The 26,224-nt window shown below is 42.7% G+C and overlaps 1 protein-coding gene and 3 long non-coding RNA genes across 8 annotated transcripts in view; 1 reads left to right on the top strand and 3 right to left on the bottom strand.

Moving 5' to 3' along the window:
* Positions 1 to 584: 584 nt before the first annotated feature.
* Positions 585 to 26,224, bottom strand: part of LOC126982920 (prolow-density lipoprotein receptor-related protein 1-like) — a 199,081-nt gene continuing 173,441 nt past the window's right edge. The window contains exons 68-79 of the mRNA XM_050835202.1: positions 22,996 to 23,204; positions 22,016 to 22,173; positions 21,715 to 21,802; positions 20,952 to 21,109; positions 18,300 to 18,393; positions 17,856 to 17,932; positions 17,084 to 17,185; positions 16,546 to 16,803; positions 15,750 to 15,907; positions 15,266 to 15,380; positions 14,337 to 14,519; positions 585 to 7,851 (exon numbers count right to left, since the gene is read on the bottom strand). Of these exons, the coding sequence (XP_050691159.1) occupies positions 7,702 to 7,851; positions 14,337 to 14,519; positions 15,266 to 15,380; positions 15,750 to 15,907; positions 16,546 to 16,803; positions 17,084 to 17,185; positions 17,856 to 17,932; positions 18,300 to 18,393; positions 20,952 to 21,109; positions 21,715 to 21,802; positions 22,016 to 22,173; positions 22,996 to 23,204 (1,750 nt within the window). The 3' untranslated portion in view covers positions 585 to 7,701. The remainder of the gene's footprint in view (positions 7,852 to 14,336; positions 14,520 to 15,265; positions 15,381 to 15,749; positions 15,908 to 16,545; positions 16,804 to 17,083; positions 17,186 to 17,855; positions 17,933 to 18,299; positions 18,394 to 20,951; positions 21,110 to 21,714; positions 21,803 to 22,015; positions 22,174 to 22,995; positions 23,205 to 26,224) is intronic.
* Positions 8,650 to 9,772, bottom strand: LOC126982922 (uncharacterized). Its single transcript, XR_007735406.1, has 2 exons — positions 8,989 to 9,772; positions 8,650 to 8,826 (listed from the first exon to the last, which is right to left on the bottom strand). It is a non-coding gene; the product is annotated as an uncharacterized LOC126982922 (long non-coding RNA).
* On the top strand, positions 9,567 to 12,390 carry LOC126982925 (uncharacterized). The gene is made up of 2 exons (XR_007735413.1): positions 9,567 to 9,704; positions 9,766 to 12,390. It is a non-coding gene; the product is annotated as an uncharacterized LOC126982925 (long non-coding RNA).
* On the bottom strand, positions 18,411 to 20,939 carry LOC126982923 (uncharacterized). Of its 5 annotated transcripts, none has more exons than XR_007735410.1 (6): positions 20,295 to 20,939; positions 20,083 to 20,222; positions 19,615 to 20,014; positions 19,285 to 19,368; positions 18,693 to 18,787; positions 18,411 to 18,566 (listed from the first exon to the last, which is right to left on the bottom strand). It is a non-coding gene; the product is annotated as an uncharacterized LOC126982923 (long non-coding RNA). The 5 variants fall into 5 exon arrangements; XR_007735408.1 differs by having other exon boundaries at positions 20,151 to 20,222; XR_007735409.1 differs by lacking the exon at positions 20,295 to 20,939 and adding an exon at positions 19,453 to 19,494 and having other exon boundaries at positions 20,151 to 20,243.

Below are 26,224 nucleotides of genomic sequence, written 5' to 3'. Positions count from 1 at the left end.
ATTATTATCGAGGATGACATCATAATTGTTGACGGCCTTCGCAGAGCGCTGCACTAGTAGTGGAGCAGGGCCTGAAACCTCAACAGTAAACATTAAGTCTGGGGGTCCCTCTGGGCAAGTCTCCATACAGGCCCCCTTCCCATCGTGAGTGCCTCCAGGCAGGACCTATTGACTTTCTCGAGCCACAAACTCTGTGGGCGTACCCTCGGCCTCCTCCACTCAGGATTGTCTCTTACATACAACCCGATGAGCAGGATCAGTTTCTGGGTAACGTGCCACGTGCCCGTATAAATGGAGTTGACGTTGATGGACTATGCAGGTAATATATGTCGAATCAGCCTCACAGAGTAGTCGCCAGTTTGACACAAGGTCATTCCAGCGATATCCCATGATTCTGTGTAGACATTTATTACCAAAAGCATCAATTCACCTCTCCAATTTTGTAAGAAGAATTAATTAACAAGAATTTGGTAAAATGAATTAGGTAACAACAATTAGGTAAAAATACACCCACACACCCACCCACACACACCAGTACCCCCCCGTACACACCCGCCCACAGGAAGGATAATGAGCAGCGGACAATAAAGTGATCACTGTTATTTTCATTATGTACAAAAATAGGCAGACATCACTTGCACCTCAGGACCCCAACACACCTTCTTGTGGCTCCCCTGTGGCAGCCCCAGACACTACAGGAGAAGGAGGTTTACATATTTTTACATAGATATTCAGACCACACAGATCCTACAGTGCTGGTACATTGCATAGCCACGGATGTGGATGGAGGTTAGGGAGGGAAGGAAGGGGCAGGGGCTCTGAAGGTGGATGAGGGGGAGGGGGGTTCCTATCAACTTCAAACTATTTTTTATAAGGGCTAACAGCTCTCTCTCTGTATACTTTTGTTTAGTGGAAAATATGCACATTCTGGTATCCATTTGAGGCTGAGGGAGGGTTTTGAAATAGGTCCTGATCATTCCCTTCTTTTGCCATACCAGTTAACAGTATATTCTTACACCTCCTCCAGTCTAGTCCTTTCTCGCACCTCCTAGAGTCCAGTCCAGTCCCTTCTTGCACCTTCTCCAGTCTAGTTAACTCTTCATACCTCCTCCAGTCAGTCCAGTCACTCTTTGCACCTCCTCCAGTCTAATTAACTCTTTGTGCCTTCTCCAGTCCAGTCCAGAAACTTCTCAAACCTCCTATAGTCCAGTCACTCTTCGCTGGACTGATAGAAGGAGAGTCACATATGAGGGCTAGAGTCAGTCAGTCTGTCCGCCTGGCTGCCACAAGGTTCTCCACACGTGTCATGGATGAAGCGGTGTGTTGGGGTCCCTCGGGGGCTTCACAGGTCTGCGTTGCACTACACTTTGTCTTCCTAACGCAGTAAACACACAGACACAGGTGGGTGGATCTTGCCGGCCATGCTGTAGGTGCCTTGTTCAGCGTCTCTGTCAGAACACCACTCGCCACAACAGCCAAGCCCGGAGTGATGGAGCATTTGGCCGAGGGTGAGCTTTGTTTTGACAGAGGTGCTGGATCGGGGTCAGAGTTACAGTGGTACATTACCTTACATGGCTCACACACACACACATATGCACACACTCGTACTCAGCATATTCACAAACTCTTTACAAAGGTACGCCAATCTTGTTACCTATCCTATCTTGCCTTTCTTGATTCATACACTTAATACACACTCAAAAACACACACACACACACACACACAAGTAAACCAAGCTTATTACCCATCCTACCTTCACCCCCCATGGCTTACGCACACGTCGGGAGGGTACCTGCTGGCGAAAGCGAGTCCGACTTGTGATCAGGCCGTGGTGAATTACACACTATCATTCGTTCCCACACACCAACAAACATATCAAACAGGTACGCCAGCATCCTTAATCACTCTACATTACCTGCTATGGCTCACAACATTTACTCTCTCTCTCTCTCTCTCTCTCTCTCTCTGTCTGTCTCTCTTCTAAATTAACAAAGGAACAGAACATCATGCCATGGTTTATAATGCCCAACCTCCCTTACTCTCTCTTTCTCTCCTCCTCTCCTCCTTTAGCTTACATTACAGGCTTCCATTTACTTCTGTTTACAAAGGAACAAAGCAAATTTCACGCCGACCTGCCTACAGAATCATTACATCCACTAAATGCAACAACACCACGTCACTTCCTCGAGCTGCATCCTACTTCTACTGTTACGAGGCAGCTCCTCCTCCTCAGTGAACACCCTTCCTTTAACCTACACGTCACCCTCCACCACTTGACTACACGGCCATTCCACCAGAACTCCTCAAGCCAGACAGGACACCAATGCCATAATTTTGGTATTAGTAACAGGAATATTTTTTTCAGTACTGTATGTGAAGTTTGTGAACTGTGTTAAGTAAAATAGGAGTACAGTTATGCTCTCCCAATCAATAGGTTACTTAAATTCAGTGAGTTATGGAGAGTAATAAAGAAATAAATTGATGGAGGGAATATAAAAGAGGGGGGGGGTAGAAAATAAAGGAGCATTTCTGTTCTGTCGATGGTTAGACTAGCATGGAATGGCCGTAAGGAACCCCAGCCTAATGTACACACACACACACACACACACACACACACACACACACACACACACACACACACACACACACACACACACACACACACACACACACACACTCTTTTACTATATAGTCATCCCTCAAATAGTACGGTTTCCAATAGTTCGGTTTTGGTTTTATACGGATTGCCTTAGAAGATCTTTTAAGGATTTTTAAATTTCCTGCTTGTCGGGAAATTCAAAAATCCTAAAAAAATCTTCCATGAAAATCCACATAAAACCGAAACTGAACTATTGGAAACCGTGCTATTTGAGGGATGACTGTACTTCCATCTGACAGCCCTAGTACTTGTTAATCAGCGACGGAAGGGGAGGGGAGGCCACACACGCAAGTAGGCACGGAGGGTGGGGTGAGGGGTGGGGTGAGGGGGGGGGGTTAAGACACTATGCTGGTTATCACTGCCGACGCTTGACTTGTTGTACTTCTTTTCTTCGTCGAGGCTCTTGTATGTATGGAGTGACAAGGCTTCTGATCAATAGGGGGAAAGTTTGCCAATTTGTACGCACTTTCATCGTTCCATCTAGTACTCACATTGTGAAGAAAAGTGACCAATATAGAGAGTGAGCTATGGATGAGATACTTATGAGTCTTCCTTTTTTTTTTCATGAGTACTAACTGGAACGGTATGTAGTAAACGCACACACATGTACGCCCGCCCACACACACACACACACACACACACACACACACACACACACACAGCTTGTATAGGAACATTACGGTCATAACTAAAAACACTGTAGCGCCAGAAAACACTAATAAAAGAACAGAGAACTAAGTCTGGGCTTGGCCGTCGCCTAAGAGTATCTGCTACTCCCCCGAAGCTCTATAAGATGAAAGCATGACCAAGCTGTTTAAAAAATATGATGAACTTGTTAATAAGGGTTGTATTATAAGATATTTCATCACCCAAGAACACATATTTGACACGGCTTTCATAGGATTTTTGGGCATTTCCAGGAGTAGTATTATGGTCCTGGTGGTAGTTTGAGCCTTCTTCTGTACCGTGAACCTAAAGAAACACTCATTAGAACCCGACTGACCCCCTCTTTGACCTTTAGAAACAAACAGCTGATGTGAGAACCAAAAGTGTCTTATAACACCGACTAAGAAATATATTGAAATTTGAGGGCTCTTCCCACACACATGGAATACCCAAACATAAATGAAATAAAAAGTCTTTGCAGAAACACTGGAAATTTAACTTTGATTCAGTAAATGTTGCCTCTTCTTAAAAAGTGAATATCAGGAATTAAATAGTGTTAGAAACTACTTTTCCATCCTGTAAAGTTGCAGACTTCCCACCAATTTTTGAGGTGTTTCAGAAGAGCTTCTGCCACAAATACTTGGAAGCTGCGGGTTGTAGGTCTTATAGGATATGGACAGTGACGCCCTTTGGTTCTGCAGATGATGTCCAGTTCTACAAGACATAGAACAAACATGAATACTTTGAAGCGAGCAAAACACAGGACAGATGCATGGATGGTGTCAACGGCACATAGAGACGGAGTGTAGAGTGCGTAGGAAAGCTCTCCCTTGCGCGGCCTCGTGGTCACGTAATCGCATCGCCAACCAGACAGATCGTGCAACCAATCGCAGGAGATCACCTCAAGAGTTTTGGTTGGGAGAGTCCATGCTTGTATGAGTAATCGCTCCTATGGTGATGATCGTTGCCTGTATAGTGCAATAAACATGGACTATAAGAGATATATTTACAGGGACACAAAATTGACTTGGTTTTGAGTCTCATTACTACCTTACGTTGCCTTACATTAAAAGAAATAATGAAAGATTCTTAATAAATAAATAGATACAAGCAGAATCGCAAACACACACACACACACACACACACATACATACATACACACAGCATCCTGATCTATAATATGCATAGAGGTATGTACAGTATGGCACCAGTGCAAGCTATTCCCAAAAGGGGCGTAAGAATATCCTCGTTATCCGCAACCAAACACTCAAACTGACTGGCACGCGATGAGCCACTGACAACTTAAATTCATGTCACGCTTAACGGTATTTTTGGGTCTTAGGAGAACTCATGTATCTCTTCACTCATTACCTCATGTTTCCATTACCGTGACTTCATAACATCTTCAAGACACATGAAGTAAAAACTGTAAATTTTTAAAAGAATCATCTTCAGAAAATTCTAATGTCTATTTGTCTGATGATGAACTGTTTTTTTTCTTCATTAAATTCCACATAATTCACCACCAGTATTTTTTTCTTGGCCTATTTGTGCCATGCTATTACTAACGGAGAAAAAAATATGTTGGGTGTAGCCATTAGCCTGTAAAAGTGGTCTGGATCTCTGGCTGACTGACATTGCTGGAACTGATCTCAAGGGAACAGCCTAGGAAAGGAGAGCTTGTACTGTGAGTGATTGTCTCTTATTGCTACTATTTGGAGCTGAGGATTTGTTCCTTAGTAACTTGACTGACTAAATGAAAAAAGGGAATAAAAAGGCGATTAACAGCATGAGGAAGGCCCGTGAGTATTCCCGAGTGGCTAATATGTAACCCACAGTGCATAGATGAGTAGATTTCCGTATTTCAGGTATCGATATATGGGCTGCCAGGCTTGGGACAAAGGCTACTTAAGGTTCACATCCACGCTAAGCACTTGTCAACACACACACACACAAAAGCACACTATTTTTACAAAGTTCTGATTCATTTCCATTCACATCGTGTTTCTGATATGCTTCACACACGTCAGAGAGCAGTCTAGAGATGCCCGGTAGGTAAACTCTTAATGCTTTTATATAAACAAATAATAACTCGCTTTCTGCATAATGTTAACGAAGGTATTACAGATTCAAGCATATGACTCGGGTATACACGGAACTAGAAATCTGTCCCGTTGTAGATGAGGACACAAGTAACAGGGTCAGCCAAGCGCCAGCCCAGCCAGAAACGTGTTCAGTACAGTGGGCTTTTCTGTTGGTGGACTTTTTTGTTATATCTATTTTTGCCTTTGACCCGTTTCCTCTACTTGAAAAAATTATGTGTGACAACAAGATGCTATTTTCAGGAAACAAGCTTAACTTTATTAGGAAGGGAGTCAAGGCATTTTCAAAGTTACAAATCCTTAAGGGCATTATCTTCCATGTGTTCAGTATTTTTTTTAAACAATGGAGTGTGGGAACTGGGAATGCAACTGAAAAACATTTATTAGGACTGGAATTACGGCATTTCAAAGTCGCAAATTTTTAAGAGCCTTCTGTTCCATGTGTTCAGTATAGCAATGCATTCTCCACACCACTACTTTCTGCAAACATGCAAGAGAAAATGAGATGCAACAGGGAAATCTTTTTTAAGTTATGCAATTCTTTAAAGTCACAAATCCTTAGTTATGTTTTTCTCCCTTTCTCCATTTTCTGGCACCTGTCTGACTGTTACTCACGGCCTCAGATCTGACTGGAGACTATACAGAGGTGAGCATTAGGGATGACTGGATATTCTCAGGAGTAGGGTATAAATGTACAAGCAATAAACACTGCAGTATAAAAATTGCCTTACATCACTACCCATATAAACACCCCCCACTGTGACACCTCGCCCTGCCTCGCCCGATGCTGCGACAGGGACGAGGACGTGGGAAGGTCACTACGAGGGTTCTGTCATTTTCAAAACATGTCTAGTTCTGGCAGGAGTCACTTTATCACATGGCCAGGCGGCAACGACAAGGCAGTCTGATCCCTCCAAGTCACGGCTCCTCGGGGAAACACAACCACTCTCAAATGGCACTCAAGAGGATGACGATGGTAGGACATTTGCACCAGTTTGTACGCGTCATTCCAGTTTGCATTCATATAGAAAAAACAGACCCTGGAAAATTGTGGCGAGGTATGAAATTAAAATAGTTGAATAAAGTTAAATTATCAAATGTTTTCTTAATCGTTTCTTTCTATATATGAAAATGAAAGTCAAAATAAAGTTAAGAAAATAGAGAATCAAATGTTTTCAACCATTTAACTCTATGTAAATGAGAAAGATAAAATTAAGTTGAATTATCAAACTTTTTTAACGATTTCATTATACATAAATAAGTCAAAACGTTAAATTATCATGCATTTTTAACAATTTGATCCTTATTTTTTCCCTTCTGCTTGATTTTCCCGGGTAGTTGTCTCCCTGATAAGAGAGATAACTGGAATGAAACACAAAAACTGGCAAACATGACCTACATCAACATCTCGCCACAAACACTGATTTACTCACACACACAAAAATGTCTTCCCACCTCACGTTAGCCAATAGCTTCATCAATTGTCTTCACCTTCACACGTCAACTCCACAGCAGCAGCGACAGGCAGCCTCACTTGTGGCCTTTTTCTCCTACAAGAGGTGCTGCAAGGCCTCGATAAACTCCATGACAATTTGCTGTATTCTCTTTCTTTCCTCTACTTTCCTTCTTCTTTTCCTTTCCTCATCAAGTCAATTAATGAGTATTTTCTTTCTCATTTCTGAACTAAACTTTTTGTCGCTAAACTCCATGACAATTTGCTGTATTCTCTTTCTTTCCTCTACTTTCCTTCTTCTTTTCCTTTCCTCATCAAGTCAATTAGTGAGTATTTTCTTTCTCATTTCTGAACTAAACTTTTTGTCGATAAACTCCATGACAATTTGCTGTATTCTCTTTCTTTCCTCTACTTTCCTCATTAAGTCAATCAGTGAGCATTTTCTTTCTCATTTCTGATCATCTTTTTTTAAATTTTTCTTACACAAGGATATTTTTCCCAGCACCGACATCTTAACGTTTGTATCTCAGCTCGCTTTACCTCCGTGAAAGACGAGGACAAACACACACACACACATGCACAGACACCCCCATGAGCACATCTGCGGAGGACATCTAACTTGCCACATGCCGACAACTATTTCCGAACCTCACGATTATACTGTTCTAGAGATCCACATAGGTCGGCTGCCTGCTGCTATTACCCCGGCTGCTGTTGCTGTTGCTGTTGTTGATGTGGTGATGAGGGTGGTGGGGGGAGTGGGGAGGAGGGCGATGGGAGGCGCGGCGACGGGAGGGAGGGTCGGGAGGGAGGGTCGGCGTTAGGACTTGGACCCAGTTTGCCGGTTTGTGTCGAGGGCGCCCAGTGGGTCTGATTGTAGCAAACCAGTCTTCTCTTCCAGTGTGAGGGGAGCCGCCGCTGCCGCCTCGTTGTAGAGACTGTCGTACACCGGGTTTTTGAAGGTGTTCGGCTGGGGAGGGACAGGAGGGTGGACAGTTAGATACAAGACTGGCAGTGAGTGTCATACAACTACAATGTACATTCTGATGCCTGTTTTTTGCACTAGGGGAGGGACAGATGAGGTGGACAGTGGCTAAGAGACTGGTAGTGAACTCTATATGTCTACAATGTACATTCTGATGCCTGGTTTTTGCACTAGGGGAGGGACAGATGAGGTGGACGCTGGCTAAGAGACTGGCAGTGAACTCTATATGTCTACAATGTACATTTTGACAAGTGTTTTTTTTTTCATTAATCTTTCCTTACCAGTCTATTACTCTGTTCAATGGGCTAGTTTTCTTTATAGAGGACTACTGCATCTTTCTTTTTCTAGCATTACTATTTTTGATTCCTGCACTGTATTCACCTACCTGTTCTTGCTACTACCCTTTCCTTAACTCGGTAGCAGCGACGGGACAAATTTGTGGCTTTACCGTGTAGCAGCGATGGGCCAGATTTGTGCCATGATTTAAACCCCTCAAAATAGATGATACATAAGTTGATCACAAATGCTTTGATATATATTATGAAATGGTTTGTGTGAGGGGTGATTTTTTCTCATTTTTCTCGCTCGGAGGGACCATTAAGAAACATGATCCCCGCTGCTACCGGGTTAACAGTCCACTACTCTATGCTGTGGGGTTGATGTATATGCAACTTCTTTTTGTTCTTTAGAGAGGACCACTAAATCTTTCTTTCTTTTGTCTCATTACTATTTCTCACTCCTGCTGACCTATTTGTTTTTTTCACTGCCCTTTCCTTACCAGTCCATTACTCTTCTATGGGGTTGATCTATATGAAATTGCTTTTTTGTTCTTTAGGGAGTGCTGCTAACTCTTCCTTTCATATTACTGTTTGTCAAGCCTGTGATGTATTTAGCTACTGTTTTCGCCACTAACCCTTCCCTATCTGTACTCTATGCAAGGGGCTATGGTTCTATATACACCTGCCTCCTTGTTCTTTAGAGAGGATAAGAAAGTGCTGTTGACTCTTCCTTTCATTCTTCCATATTACTGTTTGTCAAGCCTGTGATGTATGTAGCTACTGTTTTTGCCACTAACCCTTCCCCATCTGTACTCTATTCTAGGGGCTATGGTTCTATATACACCTGCCTCCTTGTTCTTTAGAGAGGACTACTAAATCTTTCTTTCATTCTTTCTCATTACTGTTTGTCACTCCTGCATTGTTTTCAGCTGCCTGTTCTTGCACTATTTTTTTCCTAACTAGTCCATTATCTAATCTATTCTATGTACAACTGTTTTTTTTTTTTTTTTTTTTTTTTGTACTTCTAATGGACTTAATCTTTCTTTCAAGTTCATGGCTGGAATTATCCCATGCACTATACATTATATTTTCACCGCTATTCTAAGTTTTACATCGATCAGGGAGTAAATTACCGATAAAATATTCTAGGCATGATGGGAAAGTACCGTCAACATTCACCGACACGGCTAGACTCTACGGAGGTACTTGTGAAGAGGTCAGTGAAGGAAATCTGATATGGCAGCACATACAGTCTGGTGTGTAGCGTTGTTATAATGGTGTATAATCCTTACCTACTTATGCTCCGAGGAAAAACTATACAAAATGCAGTAGTGATACCTTATAAGCTACATCTAAGTGTGCATAGGGTTGAAAAATAGATGCCACACAAAATTCATGTTGAAAAAAAAATTAATAATACAGAATTTACATAAAAAATCTTAACATGTGACAAAGGGACTCTACAGATTATCAAAATTCTAATACTATAAGAGTTTCAACCTGTCCATAACTACAACCCTGCTTTGCTTGTATGCAGCCTAAACTATGTCATACTAAGAGGTGCACTGTATTTTTCCTCTTGGCTTGCTTATATGCAGCTTAAACTATGTCATACTAAGAGGTGCACTGTATTTTTCCTCTTGACTTGCTTATATGCAGCTTAAACTATGTCATACTAAGAAGTGCATGGTCTATGTTTCCTTTTTCTTTGCTTGTATACAGCTTAAGCTATGCCAGATAAAAGGTGTACTCTCTACTCTTCCTCTTCTATGTGAGGCAGAGGTGAAGCCACGATCCATCAGATATAGGAGGAGTAACCAGACACATATACTGCCTATCTGTGCATATTTACAAGAGGCACAGAACCAGGTAGCGCTGCAGAACAACCTCAGGCATTGCTGCATAGGAATACTCATAGAGGAGGAGGAGGAAAAGGATGTCATGCATTATATATGGCTGTTTCACACTGGATGCAATACCAACTACACTGCGGAAGGAAACCAGCATGACCTCCAACAGCTGGGGTCATTTTAGTGGCAATGTTATGTACCCAAACTGTCGACACCTTGATTTTAGTTGCACTGTTATGTATCCAAATGATCACCAGCTTAATTTTTGCTGACATAGCTTCCTTCAGGCATGTATATTAGTCTTTAGCAGGTCAGTTGAAGTGAGGAAAGTGATCTAGGGGCCGTTTTCACAGTCATTTTGTTTGTTTTGATCGTTAACAATGGCGGTGATCGCTGCGATAGTATTTCCACGTCAAACTGGCCGATGGGGAAGTGGCGGCTGCGGGATTAGCTTAGCCCCGCACCTTGCCACACACTCTCAACACCTCTCACTTCCTCTGCAGCCACCACTACCCCATAGGCCAGTTTCACGTGGAAAACTATAGCAGAGATCGCCGCCATCGGTAATGATCAAAACAAACAAAGTAACTGTGAAAGCAGCTCCTAGTCTCATCCAAAACCTCTTTAGTGTTAGGTCTTCAGTATGTGACTGTGAAAACTACTGGCAATAAGAGTCAAAATCAGAGGTTGAGTTATTAGACATTTCTTTCAGTGCACATAATAACTTATCGAGCATCGTGAGTGTGTAGCCGCAGTGCACTGAGCATCGCATCCCGTGTCAAACAGCCAAGAAACGAGAGACAGAAAAAGATGGAATGAAAGAAAAGAGGAACTGTGAGGAAAACTGAGGAGGAAAGAGAGAACTTACAGCAACCATAAATGTGGTAAGCGCCATATGAGGAGACCTACAGAAAAGACATGGAGGTTATTATTCCTGTGCTGGCGGTGGAGATAATTAGTGTTATTAAACGTTCCTTCACTGATGACACGTTTCCCTCGCCTCAACAACAGCCAACTCACGGCACAGAACAATTTGGAGTCTTCTGTCAAGCCATATGTGCCATCCCTATTAGTCCCCATATCAGGAATGAAACTACTCTTAAAAATTATCCTCGGGTAAAAATGTTTGGAAAAATAGATAAGGAAAAAAAAGTATCTACCTTCATAATGGCAATGGTTGATTCTTATATCTCAGGTCTATTTCAAAAGTAGATTTTTTCCTAATTTTTCTTCATTCATTATAGGAAATTGAAACAAGGACAGAAGATAAGTAAAAGCCTGCAACATGGTTCTCAATATTACATGAAGGAGAGGAAGGAGTCATAATGCGAGATCAAATTAAGTTCAAAGTGTTCAAATTTTTGCACTTCTATAAAGTCTAAGTCATAGGAAGGCTGTTTGAGAATGCGTTTACCAATGAAAGGTATGAAAGAATGAAGATCCTGATTAACTCTTGCATTAGGGAGTTGGACAGCACAGGGATGGGCTTGAGTGGATTGATTGATTTAAATTAGGCGCCGCAACAGCCAGGGTCATATGGCGCCGAGCTTGAGTGGAAAGAAAGTCTTGTGTGAGTGAACTGTCAAACACACCCTGCCAATGTAATGACAAAACAGCTCGAAATGTGAACCTGCAGCTACTTTCAGAAGATAGCAATTATTGTACAGGCACACAAAATGATTAATCAGCGACAAGTATTGCACGGGAAAGGTGTCAACAGGAATGGCTTCAGACCAGTCCCCTGAACCTCCTCACTGGTGGCGGCAAAGGCTGTGTGTGTGAGTGCTTTTGATGGTGTTGTGATAAAGCTTCTTCAGGCATAAGACGGTGTAACAAAGAAGTCAACAGTGATGACGGCTGGGCATATACTGTTTTGTGATCCGTGTCTGCATCTGTGTCTGTGGTATAGAAATTAGTTTTTTTTATTGTTGTTGATAGTTTCTACAGTTAAGGAAGCAGCTTACCGGAAAAAAGGACCATGTAGTGTGCATAAAAAAAGTTTAAAAAAAAATGTATGTTAGGTGTTCATCAAATATGGCTTTAGGCTTAACTGAACTTCTGAGGGAGGGCAATAATAAAGGGAAGAGAAGTGTTGCAATCACCACCTGACCCATGGCTGTGGTAAGGTCAATGGATGCTTCTACACTTTCCCTACCGATATCACTCCCCCTGACATGAATACAGACACAGACACAGACGCAGGAACACCCCAGCCACAGACTCACAGAAGCACAGACTTGGTGAAGCAAATAGTACATGAAGCTTCATTATAACATTCACTTACTCTGCAAAAAAAAGTATCAATGTTCAAAAAGTAAAAATAAGTGCTGGATCAAAATCAGAACAGTGAATTGTGAGTTACGTATATAAAGTGATGATGCCAAACTTCTGTAACCCCCCAAAAAATATATAACAATAAAAACTGAAAGTAACCTCAAAACCTCAGAAGAAAACAAGTACAAATTAAGCCTCCTCCTTATATGTAAGTTATATGTCTCAGGTGAAAATAAATACAGGTTAATGAGCATCTTAAGTACATGGCATGGGAGTCTTAATAGTACTGAGAATGACCAGGAGGGGGCGAGGTGGTCCACTAGCTACACACTGTCCACCACTACAGCACTCCTCAACACACTGCTTGTCCTCTTCCAGCCTCCAGTCCTCGTGCAACCCTTCTTCGGCTACAAGGGCCAATGGGAGCCTAGTGTGAGGGGAAGCTAACCGGCCACAAGTGTTACCCAGAAAAAGCCACAGGTCCAACGTTGCCAGATTGTCGTACTCAGCCTCTTATATTTACCAACTTCCGACCCAGAAACTGTCTCATGGACCCCAATGAGGAGATTCACTTATAAATATCGTTAAAATAGTTAATTCCTGATGTTTCTTGGCAATACTTAGGCGTCAGAAATTGGTAAATACTATGCTCTGAGTACGATAATCTGGCAACTGTGCACAGGACCAATACCACAACTTTCAGGTCTTGATGTCTTATTAATACCTCACTGTTAGGGAACGAGAGGGTAAAAATGTTCGGCTGCAGACAAAAGTTGAGGTACTATCAGGGGTGACCATTCAAGTGGGTAACATATCTTCACTGGCGCCATTACCAAGCTGCCAGGCCCCTCAAAATAGCCTACCAGTGATATAGGCAACGCAAGAAAAACATCTAACTTCTATCCTTGCTGGCACGCTGATCAATCTCTCTTTTTCCATTCTATGATTACTCTCTCTTTAAAATACTTATTCACAAAGATGATAATTTTTGTAGAAAAGTTCAAATAAGTTTTCTACTCTGGTGAATATTTGCAGAAAACATTAGGGTGTAAGGAAACGTGAATTGAGCTTTTCTTGTATGTACTCGTGGAAAAGCTTAATTTTTTTGCAATTCTTTGGGTCAGGTAAAGGGAGCTGACTTATATATGGATGTTAGATGAATTATGGAGATACTGCTAATAATACTGCCCCTTCCACTACTACCACTACTACTACTGTTACTGTTAGGAGCTCAGGTGTATTCCTCACTTGAACAACCTAAGCTGGATGGGTGGGCATTTCCACGAGTTCATACAGCAATAAGAAAAGTCCATGAAAACTGCATGCAAGTGTGTGGTGGATCAGACAGTGTAAGAACCTGAGATCAAATTACCCCAAACTGCGCTGGAACAGGGGCCCGAAAATACTGCAAACTAGGCAGATACACCTGGAAGGAAGGAGACGAGACGAATGCATGACTGACCGGCGGGAGGGCTGAACGGTGGACGGCAGGGAGGGAGATGCGACTGAGTGTTGGGGTGTGGGGAGGAAGGTTGGTGGAATAAACAAGGGGAGGGGAGGAGGGAGGCATAAATAAGGGAGTGATGGAGAGGAACAAGATTAACTGGAGCAGGAGGGAAAGAAGGAAGGAGTAATAAATAAGAGACAGAGGGAGGGAGATACTATAGACAATAAAGAATGGACCAACTGATTCAGGAGTGAGGGAGGGGGACAAGACTAACTGGTGCAGAAAGGAGAGAGTAAATAAGTAAGGGAGTGAGGGAGGGAAGGAAGAAGGAACAGGTCACACTAAAGCTAGCAAGACCTAACCTAACCAGTGCCGGCTAGTCTTACCGAGTCATGAGGGAAGGGAGAAGGGAGTCATTAATAAGGAAAGGACGGACTGAGTGAGGGAGGGAAGGAGGGGGGGACCACTAAAGCTAGCAGGACCTAACCTAACCAGTGCCGGCTAGTCTTACTGAGTCATGAGGGAAGGGAGAAGGGAGTCATTAATAAGGAAAGGACTGAGGGAGGAAGGGGACCACTAAAGCTAGCAGGACCTAACCTAACCAGTGCCAGCTAGTCTTACCGAGTCATGCAGGGAGAAGACAGGGTTGGGGTCGTCCTCCTGGTCACCAGACGCATGCAAGTACATTGGGTTGGTCATCTCCACTGTCCCGCCATTCTCCTCCAAACGTACATGAGAGATGCCCTTCGCCCGCTGCCTCTGCCACAGCCACGCCACCACCACCGCCACCACCAGCACCACCACCTGAAGAGAAGCCGCACAAAAGCTTCAAAGGAGGACCAATGCCACAAGCTTCAGTCCATCACCCTCACCAGAAGACTCCGAACATGCAGGTTATAAATAGCTGGTTGGCAGAAGAGGATTTGCTGCACAGATAAGGAAGGTATAATAGAGAGATAAATATTGATAGCCCGGGAAGTTGCAGGAACAAACTTTTGCTATTTAGAGTATGAAAGTTATATCAAGAATTACATGAATAGCTGTGCCTTAGTTAATGGCTTAGGGGATTAGTAGAATAGGAACTAGAACTTAAAAGAGTGTGAAAGGGATAGTACCGTTATATGAAAGGTGTAATACATTTTTATCATATTAAAGGCTGTGTCTGGTTCATAGTTTGGGGAGTTTCAGGTGAAGATTTGTTTCACAGAGATTAGTTATATGAGGACTTTTTGTTTTATAACTGAGAGTTTTGAGTTGAGATTGATGGGATTGCAAATCATATGTGAAAATAGACCAGAATGAATAAAGGACTCAAGTGAAATTAAGACCTCTGGTGCCATGCTAGAGAGTTACTTAAGTTCTAGTAACAAGAAGCTGTTGTGAACATTAGATTCAATTGAGTCTCTGAAGCCTCCACCTATTCATGTACAGTCATGTCCCAAGCAGAACAGGATCAGATAATTGAAATAAACAATTGCCCTTTGCACCCCACAAGCATCAGCAATATCAGTGTTCCTTTACTAAGCTGATAGGGACAAGGGAATACTCACAGCGACAAATATTCCAATGATGATGGTCGCTGTGTTGGCTGATGAGTCTTGGGAGATCTTCAAACTCTCGTCCTCAAGTGATTCGCAGCGTAGGCCGAAGTAGCCATCAGGACACCTAGGGCAGAATCAGAGCTGTTAATATCGCATCCAGAAATATCGTCACCTTCACAAACAATCTGCCTAATTCCTTGTACACTAAATGCCTCTTACATAACACATAGGGCCGTATTACAAGTCAAATCCGAGGAGTTTTGGGTCCCTACAGAGTTCGCTTTAGGGGCCGTATTACAAGTCAAATTCGAGAAGCTTCAGGTCCCTAAAGAGTTCGCTTAAGGGACCGTATTACAAGTCAAATTCGAGAAGTTTTGGGTCCTTAGAGTTCGGGATGAATAACTCTGTAGGGACTCGAAACTTCTCGGATTCGACTTGTAATACGGGACAAAATGAAAACCAGGTACATTCTTCCCACTCCTCATTAACTCACTCGCAGGTGTTCTGTAGCGTTGGGTCAGGGTTGGGTCGACAGGTCCCCCCGTTGAAGCACCAGTTGTCCCTGCAGGCTGTCTGGTCTCCACAGTTCTCCCCGGCCCAGCCCTCCATACACCGACACACTGCACTGATGCTGCTTGACATGCCCTTCCACTGTAATGATGTGATGGTGCCTCATTAACCCAATAGCAGCGATGGGCAAAATTTGTGGGTTTACCGCATACCAGCAATGGGCCAAATTTTTGCATTGACATAAACCCCCAAAAATAGAGGATGCACCAACTGATATCAAATGCGTTGATAAATATTATATAATGATTTGTGTGAGTGATGATTTTTTTCTCATTAATTCGCTTAATAGGGGCCTTTAAGAAACATGATCCCCGCAGCTACCGGGTTAAATGCCTCCTCTGGTTGGCTTGAAGTGTAGTGGTGTGATTATCTAGTCTTATGCTAATCCCCATAAGTCTTAAACTCACAGAATATGCTCTTGTAGAAGTTATGACTGTATCGTTAATGTTAATGTTTGTCTTTTTTATGTTAATTCACAATACTTTCAAATCACTGCATGTGTTTGTGTATTGATCATGTTATTGCTATGTTTAGTGTGACAACTTTTATGTGGTCACTACTTTTCTAAGAGGTTACTACTACTACTACTACTACTACTACTACTACTACTGACTACTACTACTACTTCTACTACTACTGCTTCTTGTAGGAAATCTGCAGTCAAGGGATTAAGGAGGTACGTGTGGCAATTCAGGGTAGCGAGGGAAAAGTGCGCCTACCTGACAGACGCCCCCGTGAAGGCAAGTCAGGCTGGCGCACGGGTTCGGTCTGCCATACACTCTTTCCTGGCACTTGTCATTGGCGAACTCTAGGGGGCAGCGACACAGCCCCTCCCCATGCACCAGCACACACTCGCCCCCGTTCTGGCAGGGGTTGGGGATGCAGGGGCTGGAGGGGACCGTCACGTTGCACCGCTTGCCAGTGTAACCTTCCTGGCAGAGGCACGTCACACCGTCCTTTGTTGCCGAGCATGTGCCCTGGAAAGGTTAAGTGGTTGTGAGGTCACTGCATGAAGCCATCTCAGTTTTCGAAGGACTAAGCAAGCATGAACAGACTGCAAATGGAATAAAACCTACACTGGAAGATACAATAATATAGTCCAGAAAGTTTTAGTTGTATCAGTTTCAGTGTGGTCAAGATGGTATTCTGTGTTTGTAACATAGTAACTTTTTTGGCCTAATAAAATCTTCAACTATTATTCTCATTTTTATTCTAATTAATATTGATTTTATTGTCATCATTAAAATAATTACTTACACGGTGGCAGTAGTGGTCACACTTGTTGTGCTGGCACCTGTCCCCACTGTAGCCAATGGGACACGTGCAGACGGCCTCCCCATCCTGCAGCTCACACTCACCCTGCATCACACAACACACATCACATCATATCCCAGTCCAGGACACAACAGGTGAGGCCACACACTACAACACAGCATGGCAGCCTCACTAACAAACCTTACAACTGCTAATATGCCACAGAATGCTTGAAGATTATGGCATGTTTTTAAACAATGTATGATGATGAATTGCCTGAAAAATGGTGGTCATGTAACTTTATTATCAACCACTACGAGTCCACTGCCAGATAAAGGACCTCCTGACACTCTCCACTTTTCCCTCGCTGATGTTATTCATACACTTTTTTTGCAACATCCACACCTCCCTCTTACCTCTCTTTATTCATGTCTCCCTCTCACCTCTCTTTATTCATGTTTCTGAAGATTATAACATTTTTTTTTTTTAACCCGATAGCAGCGGGGATCATGTTTCTTAATGCTCCCTCCAAGCGAGAAAAATGAGAAAAAATCACCCCTCACACAAACCATTTCATAATATATATCAAAGCATTTGTGATCAGATTATGTATCATCTATTTTGGGGGGTTATATCATGGCACAAATTTGGCCCGTCACTGCTACATGGTAAAGCCACAAATCTGTCCCGTCGCTGCTACTGGGTTAAACAATGTGTTCGAATTAAAAAAAAAATATCATATGAGGCACAAAGCCATGGGGAAGGCAGACATTACCTTGTGGCAGTAGTTCTCACAGACGTTGTGCTCACAGTTGGCGCCATGGTAGCCAGGCTGGCAGCCACAGTTCGGATCTGTGACGGTAACAAAAGATTACAGCCTGACTAGGAAATTGCATGCCATTAGATTACTCATTGATCTTAATTCCAATAAACTCAAGAATCAAATTTATTAGACCACAGAAACCTGCCAAACATTTATCTCTATATCTATCTATCTACCTACCTATTTTCTTTCTATCTATCTGTCTATCTACCTACCGAGTATTTGATAACGTAAAAAAAATATTTTCCACAGTATCTATCTACCTACCTACCTACCTTCCTATCTATTTATCAAACAATCAATCTGTCTATCTATATATTGAATATTTGATAACGTTAAAAATTTGTCATATCAGCAGGTGTGGCAGGCAGGCAAGTGAAAGTAAACAATACCGACCCCCTGAGTGGCATTTTTGTTCGTCGCAGTGTTGTCCGGTCCAGCCTGGGTCACACTCGCAGCTGGGCATGCCTTCGTGTAGGGAGCACTGGCCCTGAAAAATGGTGGTCACGTAACATTATTATTATTAAGAACATAAGAACGTAAGGAGTCTGCAAGAAACCACTACGAGTCCGCTGCCAGACAAAGGACTTTCCCAAACATTCTCCACATTCGCACTTTTCCCTCTCTGATGTTACTCATACACTTTTTTGGCAGTATCCACATCTCCCTCTTACATCTCTTTATTGGTGTCTCTCTCTTTCACACCTCCCTCTTACCTCTCTTTATTTGTGTGTCTCTCTTTCACACCCCCCTCTTACCTATCTTTATTTGTGTCTCTCTCTTTCACACCTCCCTCTTACCTCTCTTTATTTGTGTCTCTCTCTTTCACACCTCCCTCTTACCTCTCTTTATTTGTGTCTCTCTCTTTCACACCTCCCTCTTACCTCTCTTTATTGGTGTCTCTCTCTTTCACACCTCCCTCTTACCTCTCTTTATTGGTGTCTCTATCTTTCACACCTACCTCTTAGCTCTCTTTATAGGAGTCTCTCTCACACCTCCCTCTCACCCCTCTTTATTGGTGTCTCTCTCTTTCACACCTCCCTCTTACCTCTCTTTATTGGTGTCTCTCTCTTTCACACCTCCTCTTACCTCTCTTTATAGGTGTCTCTCTTTCACACCTCCCTCTTACCTCTCTTTATTGGTGTCTCTCTCTTTCACACCTCCCTCTTACCTCTCTTTATTGGTGTCTCTCTCTTTCACACCTCCCTCTTACCTCTCTTTATTGGTGTCTCTCTCTTTCACACCTCCCTCTTACCTCTCTTTATTGGTGTCTCTCTCTTTCACACCTCCCTCTTACCTATCTTTATTTGTGTCTCTCTCTTTCACACCTCCCTCTTACCTCTCTTTATTGGTGTCTCTCTCTTTCACACCCCCCTCTTACCTCTCTTTATTTGTGTCTCTCTCTTTCACACCTCCCTCTTACCTCTCTTTATTTGTGTCTCTCTCTTTCACACCTCCCTCTTACCTCTCTTTATTTGTGTGTCTCTCTTTCACACCTCCCTCTTACCTCTCTTTATTTGTGTGTCTCTCTTTCACACCTCCCTCTTACCTCTCTTTATTTGTGTCTCTCTCTTTCACACCTCCCTCTTACCTCTCTTTATTTGTGTGTCTCTCTTTCACACCTCCCTCTTACCTCTCTTTATATGTGTCTCTCTTCCCCCCCCCTCTAACCTATCTATATTTGTGTCTCTCTTTCACACCTCCCTCTTACCTCTCTTTATTTGTGTCTCTCTCTTTCACACCTCCCTCTTACCTCTCTTTATTTGTGTCTCTCTCTTTCACACCTCCCTCTTACCTCTCTTTATTTGTGTCTCTCTCTTTCACACCTCCCTCTTACCTCTCTTTCACACCTCTCTCTTACCTCCTGTATTCATGTTTTTCTAAGCAATCCATAGCCATCAACAACCACCCCTAACCTCTTATTACACTACTTTCATAACCATTCTTCATTCCCACATGTCTAAACCACCCCAATGAATTTTGTTTGACCAGTCACACCATCCTGCATTCTACATACCTTGCTCTCACATCCACACAGCATCTTCATTGGTCACATCCTGTCATCCCACTACACATCTTGCTTTCTTATCTATAACACATTTTCTGTACACCTCTGCAATACTCACACTCACCCCAATACACATCTTGCTTTTCCATCTACAATAAATTTTCTGTACACCTCTGCATTACTCACACTCACCCCAATACACATCTTGCTTTCTTATCTATAACACATTTTCTGTACACCTCTGCGATACTCACACTCACTCACCCCAATACACATCTTGCTTTCCCATCTACAATACATTTTCTGTACACCTCTGCATTACTCACACTCACTCACCCCAATACAAATCTTGCTTTCTTATCTATAAAACATTTTCTGTACACCTCTGCATTACTCACACTCACCCCAATACACATCTTGCTTTCTTATCTATAACACATTTTCTGTACACTTCTTCATTATCCACACTTATCCTAATACACATCTTGCTCTTACTTCAACACATTTCCTGACCATCTCTTTAATCATCCTTTCACCACCTCTCCTCCTCCTCCTCCTCCTCCTCCTCTTCATTCTCCTCTAAATTCCTGTACACCTCTGCATTACTCAAACTCACTCATCCTAATACACATCTTGCTCTCACATCCATAACATACTTTCGGTTCATCCTTCCTTACCAACACTACCTATCCTGTTTCGTCACATGTTCTGTTCACTTGGACCAAACATTAACCCTTAAGCGGCTGTAGTATTTGGAGAGTAGCTCCCCCCCAAATTAATCGTCCATATATAGTCACTGCCAACTTTAGGACCGTAGCACAAATATAGTTACGCCGCATAATAGATGTTTTAACTATCGTCTATATATGGATTCTACCGCAGTCTGGAAGTGTTGTTATATTTCTGCCATACAAAACTGACTGACTGAATTTTGGACGGTCTAAATATAATTCCACAGCCATCTAAGGGTTAAAAAAATCACATAATAAGACTTGCACAGAATTCAACAGAGGTGGCAGTGTCAACAGTTCAACACTTACATTTTTGCAGAAGTCACACTGAGAGATCTCGCAGGTCTCTCCGCTGTAGCCTGGCTGACAGGAGCACTTGGCTTTGCGGGGAGGCCCAGAAATCACGCTGCACCTCCCGTCATTCAGACACTCAACATCGTCACATGGGTTGCCTTCACACAGCGGCCCTGGGGGAGAGATATTGTGCTTCATCTCCCACCTTCTCCACACAGGGACACACAAGGATATGAGGTGTCTAGTGCAAGAGGGGCACCCAAACTGATTAGGGGGGTATTCTGTTTTCATCGGTATCTGGCAGCTGAATTCTTGCTGCTCTGTGTGGTGAAGCAAGTTAAGGAAAAACAAACTTTGAGCATGTGATTTGTAGGCCTAAAGTTGCATGATTTTTCTCTTGAACTCAGCAGGCATAGGGAGTGTAGAGTCCGGGAGTCCCTTCGCACTGTTTGCTCAACTGAACTTAGCCAAAACCACTTGGTTGAACTTGCGGGTTAGCTTGAAGAATTTAATGGATAAGACTCACACAGACTAATTGCCATGAATCTCAACATCTTTTTATTGCTGTATATTCATTATCAATACCTTTGTTAATTTTTAAAACTCACATTAATACTTCAGTCAGACCATTACGGAGACACCTCTCCACCGCTGGATCCAGAGTAAAATAATAAAAAAGGAGTGAAAGATGTCTTCCCTAAGCTAATAATTGTTTGGCTTCTCTTCCTATGGAGCCAACACTGAGGCATGCACTAAAAACTCTAGAAGTCAGGCTCACTGTTATGGCAGAACCGACATGTTTGGCCGCTCCAGCCAGGCTTGCACTCGCAGATCGGTGACCCCCCGGGCGTGAGTGAACAGCTGCCCTGAAAGTCAAGGTTAACAGTGTTACAAATGCATTAATAACACAGAGTTGGTATTATGTCAAAACTGTGTCTAAAGAGGGTCAAATTCCACATTCTATTCACCAAAGAGATAACAAAGATTCTCCTTTACTTTTATAAGCTTGTAATTTATAGATATAATTACTAAGCAAACAAAAATACAATTCCTGTACAGTGCAGATTATAACAACTCACATGAACACAGAAGCCATCACATTTGGACTGGGAGCAGTTGGTCCCATGGTAGCCGGGGGCGCAGGAGCACTCAAACACATCTGTACCGTTGTGCTGCAACACATGACATGTTCCTCCATGCTCACAATGCAGCTTCTTGCACTTCTGACAGCGGATACCTGTTGGTTCATGGGCGAGAAAAGAAGGGGATCTAAGTGAGGGTGGTACAGCTGCATGCAAGCTAATGTAGCACAGCAGCACCTTGATCTATCAGGCAAGGAGCAGGGAAGTCACATCCAACACTGAATGGAATTGGACTTTTCCAGGCCAATATAAAGTAAAGAAGATAACCCAGTGTGGTAAAATAAACGTACAAGGTGAAATGCAGAAACTGGGTGATAAACAGAACTATTTTCTGTAAATGCGTAGAAACTATATAGTACAACAAATATTCAGTTAGAGGATAAAGCCACCTTATGTAAATAAAACTTGCAGAACCAGTTTCTGAGTGAATGAGGCAAACAGCCAGTGAGCACAGCTGGCGACTGGCATCCAGGTGAACATACACACTGTAAATACGGACAAGTACAAAATTCAAGACTGTCCAGACTCCATGCTTTTGTTCCATTTGTTAAGTCCAATAAATTGAGACATTACTGTCTTAAGTGATCTAAAGGCCTTTGTTGAGCCCTTCTGTGACACCCACCTGACTCTAAAAGTCTCTGTACAGCCCCACCCCCCATCACACCCACCTCTGAATCTAAGGTCCATATTCTGAAACATATCAGCCTCCCATTACCACCATTTTCCAAGGACACAGAGAAAATTAACCAGGCTCTCCAGGGTAATATTACTATTCATGGTGCAGAAGTCGTGTAAAACTATCACAAGGATTGGAAAATGGTAAATGAAAAACCCAGCAACTTCTACGAGAGGCAAACTGAGGTGCCGATACGTTTAAGAATATCAGTCTAAAGGTTTAGCCCCTCCACGACACACACCTTCAAACTTCACGTTACAGATGCAGTATGGGGCCTGGCCGCTGATGGCATGACAGGTGCCATTGTTCTCACAGAAGTTTTCACAGAGTGGCAAAGGCGTCTCGCACTGCTTGCCTGTCCAGCCGTTCGAACAGTGACACACCAACTCCACCTCACCATCAGTCTCGGTGTGTGTGCAGAGGCCATCATTCTTGCAGTAGCCAGAACACCTGAAATATCAATAAAAGTTAAGTTTTGTCTGCTTACTCTGTTAACCGTAGACTATCAATCCCAGCGCGTCTGTCAAAACAGTGCTCACAATATGGCTGCAGCTTCATTCCTCTACCTCTAACCTCTCGATCTTTCCTCTACCTCTAACCTCTTGATTGTTCCTCTACCTCTAACCTCTTGATTGTTCCTCTACCTCTAACCTCTTGATTGCTCCTCTACCTCTAACCTCTTGATTGCTCCTCTACCTCTAACCTCTTGATTGTTCCTCTACCTCTAACCTCTTGATCATTCCTCTCCCTCTAACCTCTTGATTGTTCCTCTACCTCTAAACTCTTGATCATTCCTCTACCTCTAACCTCTTGATTGTTCATCTACCTCTAACCTCTTGATTGTTCCTCTACCTCTAACCTCTTGATTGTTCCTCTACCTCTAAACTCTTGATCATTCCTCTACCTCTAACCTCTTGATTGTTCCTCTACCTCTAACCTCTTGATCATTCCTCTACCTCTAACCTCTTGATCATTCCTCTACCTCTAACCTCTTGATTGTTCCTCTCCCTCTAACCTCTTGATTGTTCCTCTACCTCTAACCTCTTGATTGTTTACCTCTAACCTCTTGATCATTCCTCTACCTCTAACCTCTTGATTGTTCCTCTACCTCTAACCTCTTGATTATTCCTCTACCTCTAACCTCTTGATTGTTCCTCTACCTCTAACCTCTTGATTGTTCCTCTACCTCTAACCTCTTGATTGTTCCTCTACCTCTAGCCTCTTGATCATTCCTCTACCTCTAACCTCTTGATTGTTCCTCTACCTCTAACCTCTTGATTATTCCTCTACCTCTAACCTCTTGATTGTTCTTCTACCTCTAACCTCTTTATTGTTCCTCTACCTCTAACCTCTTGATCATTCCTCTACCTCTAACCTCTTGATCATTCCTCTACCTCTAACCTCTTAATCTTTCCTCTACCTCTAACCTCTTGATCATTCCTCTACCTCTAACCTCTTGATTGTTCCTCTACCTCTAACCTCTTGATCATTCCTCTACCTCTAACCTCTTGATCATTCCTCTACGTCTAACCTCTTAATCTTTCCTCTACCTCTAACCTCTTGATCATTCCTCTACCTCTAACCTCTTGATTGTTCCTCTACCTCTAACCTCTTGATTGTTCCTCTACCTCTAACCTCTTGATCATTCCTCTACCTCTAACCTCTTAATCTTTCCTCTATCTCTAACCTCTTGATCATTCCTCTACCTCTAACCTCTTGATTATTCCTCTCCCTCTAACCAGTTGATCGTTCCTCTACCTCTAACCTCTTGATTGTTCCTCTACCTCTAACCTCTTGATTGTTCCTCTACCTCTAACCTCTTGATTGTTCCTCTACCTCTTACCTCTTGATCATTCCTCTACCTCTAACCTCTTGATTGTTCTTCTACCTCTAACCTTTTGATTGTTCCTCTACCTCTAAACTCTTGATCATTCCTCTACCTCTAACCTCTTGATTGTTCCTCTACCTCTAACCTCTTGATCATTCCTCTACCTCTAACCTCTTGATCATTCCTCTACCTCTAACCTCTTGATTGTTCCTCTACCTCTAACCTCTTGATTGTTCCTCTACCTCTAACCTCTTGATTGTTCCTCTATCTCTAACCTCTTGATTGTTCCTCTACCTCTAAACTCTTGATTGTTCCTCTACCTCTAACCTCTTGATTGTTCCTCTACCTCTAATCTCTTGATTGTTCCTGTACCTTTAACCTCTTGATTGTTCCTCTACCTCTAACCTCTTGATCATTCCTCTACCTCTAACCTCTTGATCATTCCTCTACCTCTAACCTCTTGATCATTCCTCTACCTCTAACCTCTTGATCATTCCTCTACCTCTAACCTCTTGATTGTTCCTCTACCTCTAACCTCTTGATTGTTCCTCTACCTCTAACCTCTTCATTGTTCCTCTACCTCTAACCTCTTGATCATTTCTCTACCTCTAACCCCTTGATCATTCCTCTACCTCTAACCTCTTGATTGTTCCTCTACCTCTTACCTCTTGATTGTTCCTCTACATCTAACCTCTTGATCATTCCTCTACCTCTAACCTCTTGATTGTTCCTCTACCTCTAACCTCTTGATCATTCCTCTACCTCTATCCTCTTGATCATTCCTCTACCTCTAACCTCTTGATTGTTCCTTTACCTCTAACCTCTTGATCATTCCTCTACCTATAACCTCTTGATCATTCCCCTACCTCTAACCTCTTCATTGTTCCTCTACCTCTAACCTCTTGATTGTTCCTCTACCTCTAACCTCTTCATTGTTTCTCTACATCTAACCTCTTGATTGTTTCTCTACCTCTAACCTCTTGATTGCTCCTCTACCTCTAACCTCTTGATTGTTCCTCTACCTCTAACCTTTTGATTGTTCCTCTACCTCTAACCTCTTGATCATTCCTCTACCTCTAACCTCTTGATTGTTTCTCTACCTTTAACCTCTTGATTGTTCCTCTACCTCTAACCTCTTGATTGTTTCTCTACCTCTAACCTCTTGATCATTCCACTACCTCTAACCTCTTGATTGTTCCTCTACCTCTAACCTCTTGATCATTCCTCTACCTCTAACCTCTTGATCATTCCTCTACCTCTAACCTCTTGATCATTCCTCTACCTCTAACCTCTTGATCATTCCTCTACCTCTAACCTCTTGATTGTTCCTCTACCTCTAACCTCTTGATTGTTCCTCTACCTCTAACCTCTTCATTGTTCCTCTACCTCTAACCTCTTGATCATTTCTCTACCTCTAACCCCTTGATCATTCCTCTACCTCTAACCTCTTGATTGTTCCTCTACCTCTTACCTCTTGATTGTTCCTCTACATCTAACCTCTTGATCATTCCTCTACCTCTAACCTCTTGATTGTTCCTCTACCTCTAACCTCTTGATCATTCCTCTACCTCTATCCTCTTGATCATTCCTCTACCTCTAACCTCTTGATTGTTCCTTTACCTCTAACCTCTTGATCATTCCT

The sequence above is a fragment of the Eriocheir sinensis genome, chromosome 52 (assembly GCF_024679095.1).
Source record: "Eriocheir sinensis breed Jianghai 21 chromosome 52, ASM2467909v1, whole genome shotgun sequence".
Classification (NCBI taxonomy): domain Eukaryota; kingdom Metazoa; phylum Arthropoda; class Malacostraca; order Decapoda; family Varunidae; genus Eriocheir; species Eriocheir sinensis.
This window is presented reverse-complemented; position numbering and strand designations above follow the sequence as displayed.